The sequence below is a fragment of the Orcinus orca genome, chromosome 16, assembly GCF_937001465.1.
Source record: "Orcinus orca chromosome 16, mOrcOrc1.1, whole genome shotgun sequence".
Lineage (NCBI taxonomy): Eukaryota > Metazoa > Chordata > Mammalia > Artiodactyla > Delphinidae > Orcinus > Orcinus orca.
Genome location: NC_064574.1, coordinates 44,680,187 through 44,685,566, shown reverse-complemented (window position 1 = coordinate 44,685,566; position 5,380 = coordinate 44,680,187). Strand labels below are relative to the sequence as shown.

At 59.7% G+C, this 5,380-nt stretch overlaps 1 protein-coding gene across 1 annotated transcript; it reads right to left on the bottom strand.

The window, feature by feature from the left end:
• Positions 1–882: 882 nt before the first annotated feature.
• CD93 (CD93 molecule) lies at positions 883–4,204 on the bottom strand. Its single transcript, XM_004270428.3, has 2 exons — positions 1,915–4,204; positions 883–1,652 (listed from the first exon to the last, which is right to left on the bottom strand). The coding sequence occupies exons 1-2, from the start codon at positions 3,837–3,839 to the stop codon at positions 1,628–1,630; spliced, it is 1,950 nt and encodes a 649-aa protein (XP_004270476.2). The 5' UTR covers positions 3,840–4,204; the 3' UTR covers positions 883–1,627.
• Positions 4,205–5,380: the final 1,176 nt, after the last annotated feature.

Here is a 5,380-nt window from a genome sequence, read left to right as displayed (position 1 = left end):
GATCCCACACGCCGCAGAGCGGCTGGGCCCGTGAGCCATGGCCGCTGAGCCTGCGCGTCCGGAGCCTGTGCTCCGCAACGGGAGAGGCCACAACAGTGAGAGACCCGCGTACCGCAAAAAAAAAACCAAAAACGAAGCTAAAGCACCTACATTTCAAAACTAGCAAAAGGGCACCTCCTTGACTCTGAAGGCCGTGCACGCAGAGTGCCGAGCTCTGGGGCGGAGTGTGGATCCTGGCAAGTTACCTCTCTCTGTCCTGCGCCAGAGCGGCCGAGCCCCCGTGCCCTCTGGGTGCCTGGGCCTCCCGTGCTGCTCAGGCAGCTTCTAAGGGCTCCGGCCTGCAGTGAACCCGGGCTGCTTTCCAGGCACCCAGGCAGAACTGGCAGGGACAGAGAGCCACCGACAACAACAGTCTTAGTTGTGGGAAATCTTTGCAAGTGAGCACTTAAACGCGAGGCTATAAATTAAAACGGCTGTGAGCAGTGTCTGCGGTTGCACAAGATTGTAGTTATTCTCTCGTTCTTGCTTCCTTCCCTCTCGCCCCCTTTTTTAAGGAAAAGAGCCCGGGGATTCCTGTGCCGTAGGCAGCTCTGGGCCAGCACCCGCGGGACTCGTCCTGACTTGGTGGTGCTACGGTCGCAAGCCAGGATCAGCTCTCAGGAGGCATCAGCCACCGTGAACTGTACTAAAGGCTTATGACAACACGTTTAAACCTCAGCCCAGCAGCTCGCTCACATCCTCCAGAAACCAGCAGGGCATCGAAGCCCAGGCAGCTGCAGAGGGGGCAGGACAGCAGCGGGGACATGGGTCCGCCTGGCCCAGAGACCAGTGGTCCTCGACCTTTGTCCTCACGAGCGTCTGTCTCATCAATCAAGCCTGTGGTGACATCAGTACATTTATTTACACGAATTGATTCAAGTAGTTTTGAAACAAACTCTGCCCTCTCACCCTAGCTTCCAGAAGCACTTCTAACTCACTTCGTACAACTTTCCCCGCATTGTTCAGTTTTCATCTGCAAATAAACTGAAGACTTACTAGAACCTGAAGAACTAGAAGATGCGATTACTAAACGTTCTGTCTCCGTGCCACCGGAGCAGATGGAAACCCAGGAATGGAAAGGAATGTCTCCAGCCTCAACATGTTCCCTCGGACAGAAACAGAGCTTCTTGAATAATCAAACAGTTGATCGACTCAGCCTCTGTCACACCAGGAGGCACAAATCATTTCAGTCCTAATTTTCCCTGGTTCACAACTTCTTCTTCGATGCTTATGAGGGCAGAGAAGAGGGCAGAGAAGCAGTTCAAAGGGAGCCCGTTAGCACCTGATTTGTCACGCCCAATCCAGAATCAGGGTGAAATGAACTCAGTCACATTTGAATTTGAACAGGGAGAGGGAGGGAGAATTGTTAACATGCATCAAATTCCTGAAAGGACACCGGACCTACCACTTACACAGCACACGCGTGTGATACCTGCACAGTTCAAGTTGCCAGGCGCTTAAAGAGAAGATTGACAACTATTTGCTAAGATTCCAGTCCAGTCTTCCAGGAGGATGGGGGTCCTGCTTCCAACAGGCACCTGCCTCTGAGGACGGTGGTCACTGTCAGTGTCTTGGGGCCTTCTCAGTTTCAACAGTCTGTCCCTGGCGTCGGACTGTGGGGAACAAACGGGGACACATTGGAGGCTGCTGCCCCAGCTGTGCCGTCTGGACCCTGGGCGTGGGGACAGACCCACGGGCACCGAGCCACGGGCAGGGCGGCACCGCCCGTGAGCACACGCAGTCCGCAGGTGACCCCAGCCTGGACCATGCCTGCCCTCGCCCTCTGCCTGCTGCATGCCATGGCCGCTGCCTCCACCCCAGCCGGTGCCTGCCGCATCCCCCCTCCCGCCCCCTTGGCAACCCAGCCTCCTTCACCTGTAGGGGTTCTCCGTTGCCCTGCTCTCGGCTCGCTCAGGGACCCAGGCGTAGCTGTCTGCTGCGCTCTGCGGCTTCTTCTCCTTCTCCTCCCTCTTGGCTCTGCGCTTGCGATAGACCAGGAGCCCCAGAGCCAGAGCCAGCAGGAATAGGATGGCCACCACAGTGCCCAGGATGTAGAACAGGAGCAGCTTCTGCCCGTCCGTGCCATCGTCGCTTTGCTTGGCGGTGAAATCCTCACCTGCGGAAGCCTCACGGCCAGTGGTGGCCGTGGGGTGATGGGTGCTGGCCTCCATCCAGACACCAGGGGACCCACTGGGGGCCAGCATGTCAGGTGGGACAAGGGAGATGGGGGCGCTGTCTGGGAGGGAGGGTCTCCTGGCGGTGGGCGCCACCGTGGAGGCGCCCTCGGGGCTGTCCCTGGTGGGACTGGACGTTGCAGCAAAAGACACGAGCCTCCCCTCTCCATCTCCTGTGTCCTCCCCTTGGGGAGGCCCAGCTGTTGGTCCTAGGGATGTGAGGCCCCCAGTGCAGGAGACCCCATCGGGGGACAGCTCCCAGCCTGGCAGGCAGCCACAGCGGAAGGACCCCTCCGTGTTGAAGCACAGGCTGTCACAGAGGCCGCCCTGCGGGCCCGCACACTCGTCCACGTCCACGCACCGGGTGCCGTCCTCCCCGGCCAGGACGTAGCCCTCCTCGCAGAAGCAGTAGAAAGACCCGTCTGTGTTGGTGCAGCCCTGGGCACAGGGCGAGTGGCTGGGGGCACACTCGTCCACATCCACACAGGCCCCCTCTCCGGGGCCACCAGGCTCGTAGCCCACCCAGCACTCGCAGCGGAAGCCCCCGAGAGTGTTGACACACTCCTGGGCGCAGGGAGCGTCCTGGCACTCGTCCATGTCCACGCAGTCCTGCTGAGTCGAGTCTAGCCGGTAGCCTGGGGGGCAGTGGCACGTGAAGTCCTTCCCGAGGGGCCCAGGGACGCACGTGGACCCCCCTCCACATGGGCTGGAGCTGCAAGGGTTCCGAGAGGCGCAGGTGACCAGGTCGTCCAGCAGCCGGAACCCCGGCCGGCAGCCACAGCGGAAGGAGCCTTCCCCACCCTCGAAGCAGTCCTGCTGGCAGCCTCCGTTGTTGAAGTCGCAGCTGAACTTGGGGCTGACACAGAGGGGCCCCGAGCTGTCCCAGTCAAACACACCGGGGGTCTTCTCCTTGCACAGGAAGTAATGCTGCCAGCTCTCGTCCCCGTCCCCACAGGCCACGTTGGCCATGGAAGCGAAGGGCACGGCCTGCAGGGAGGAGCTGGTGGCCTGGAAGGGAGTGGTGTAATTCACCTGGCCCGGGCCCCCCAGGGTCAGCGGCCAGCACATGCCTTTGAAGCTGAACTTGCACACAAAGCCCTCGATGCTGCTCCCAGAAAACTTGGAGCTCCCACACGGACCCTCGGTCCACTTGGAAAGGCGGCTAGCCAGGGCCGGCGCGGACAGGTCCAGCATCAGAGACACGCAGCGCTTGGAGGTGCAAGAGTTCTTTGCCTCCTTGTGCCAGTTGGTATACGACGTGTCCTCCCCGCCGCCCACCCAGCTGAAGCCCTTCAGGGGCAGGCTGCTGTCCAGGCACTTGCCCTTGTCTCTCTGGAGCCCAATCCAGAACCTGCCCATGCGCTCTGTCAGGGGCGCCCCCGGTGGCAGGAGCTGGGCCAGGGCGCCCTGGACGTGCAGGGCCTCCTCCTCGCTCTTCACCGTGGCCAGGTTGCCCCCTTTCTTGCTGCAGCGGAGCTGGGCGTCGTCCGCACTCAGCTTGACCCTGTGGGCTGTGTAGCAGGCAGCCCCCGCGCAGACCACGGCCTCCTGGGCAGCGACAGCCCCCGCCCAGGGCTGTACCACCAGCAGCAGCAGCAGCAGCAGGCCGGTGGAGCCGGCCATCATGGCCTCCGTGTTCCCCTGGGCGGGAGGCTGGCGGCCCGGCGGTGACAGCGGCAGTCCCGGCTGAGCTCCGAGGGGAGCCGAGGGCTCAGACGTGGACACTCCGTCGCAGGGAAGGACACAAAGGCTGAGGGCTTTCCGCGGCCCCCTGACCCAAGGCGCATCCTGTCGCTGCACTTCTTATTCCTCACCGGATACGGGGGCTTCCTGTGCTGAATAGCTTCTGACTCCTGTTGCCTTCATCACGCTTTTGTTGTTCATAAAAGGAGCCAGGCAACGTCGCTGGGTCCCGAATAAGGAAGCACGGTGGCATGGGGGAGGGGAGGGGAGACGTTCTTTTGCAGCTTGGAGACACCGGCTGCTTTCTTTGGGGGCCCGTCCTCCTTCCCATCCGCGTGAGGGCACGCCGTGGAGTGAGTAGATTTGGGGGGCCAGGAGCTTGAGAAACTCACTTGGTTATCCCATAATAAAATTCCACTTTGCTTTGCAAACAACCAGAAGAGGAAAAAACGAATCCGCAGACTTGAGACACGGGGCCACGGAGGGTTGTAATTTTCAGCCTTTTTTAGAAGCGAACTGGACTTTCCTTTTCCCTCTCTCATGTTCCCTTTGGCTTTGAAAGTCTTTTTCTCTTATTCCCCCCATCGTGAACTTTAAATAGATAGGCAATTTTAAAATAGGAACTGGGCCGTGGGAATGTCTGAGTTTCTAACACGACGCCAAGCTCCTCGAGAACATTCAACCAAATTGGGTGAAATTGGGCAGTTTTCAGGGTTTCACAGTGCAAATATTGTGTTGTGATGTAGCAGCATCACAGAAAGCACCAGAAAGGAAAAATGAAAATGTCTCTGGCCTCACAGCCTTGGGCTCGCACGCCTGCTTTTCCTCAGCTCGGGGGTTACGGGAAGGGCAGGAGATCTGGGCCCAAATTCAGTCCAGGCCGTGGCCGACCTCCTTCCGCACGGCGACTCATCAAAGGCCCTTGAATCTAAAAGTTCTTTTCCTGTGATGACAGACGTGCTTTGCTCATCGGGGCTATCACTGGTTGGGGGTCCCTGAGAAGTAGACCCCAGACAAGGATTTGGGACAAGCAGTTTATTTGGGAGGGGAAGTGATACAGGGACAAGGAAGGGGCCAGCACAGGGTGACACTGAACAAGCAGGTGACCGGGGGCTCCTGGGGCTCCTGGGCTCCCCAGGAGACTGTGTGGACCATGTGTCAGTCTCCCCAGTGAGGGGAGGGGGCGGGACACTCCCCCTTCTGCTCCACTCCCCACTGGAGCCGCGACTCCTGGCGCTCTGGGTGGATGGTAAGGGCCCAGTACCCAGAGGGAACGCTTGGTGGAGAGTGGCAGGACCTGCCCAGGGGCTGAGCTGCGGCACCTCAGAGACTGTCTCTCCTCAGAGATTCGAGAAGGGCGTCCTGGGAGTTGGGAACTCACGGGCTTTCAGCCTCCACAAGGGATAAAGCACCCATCTCAGATTCCAGTCAGAGACCCCTCAGGGGGTGCTCCCTATGTCCTTTTTATCTTAATCAGATGTTTG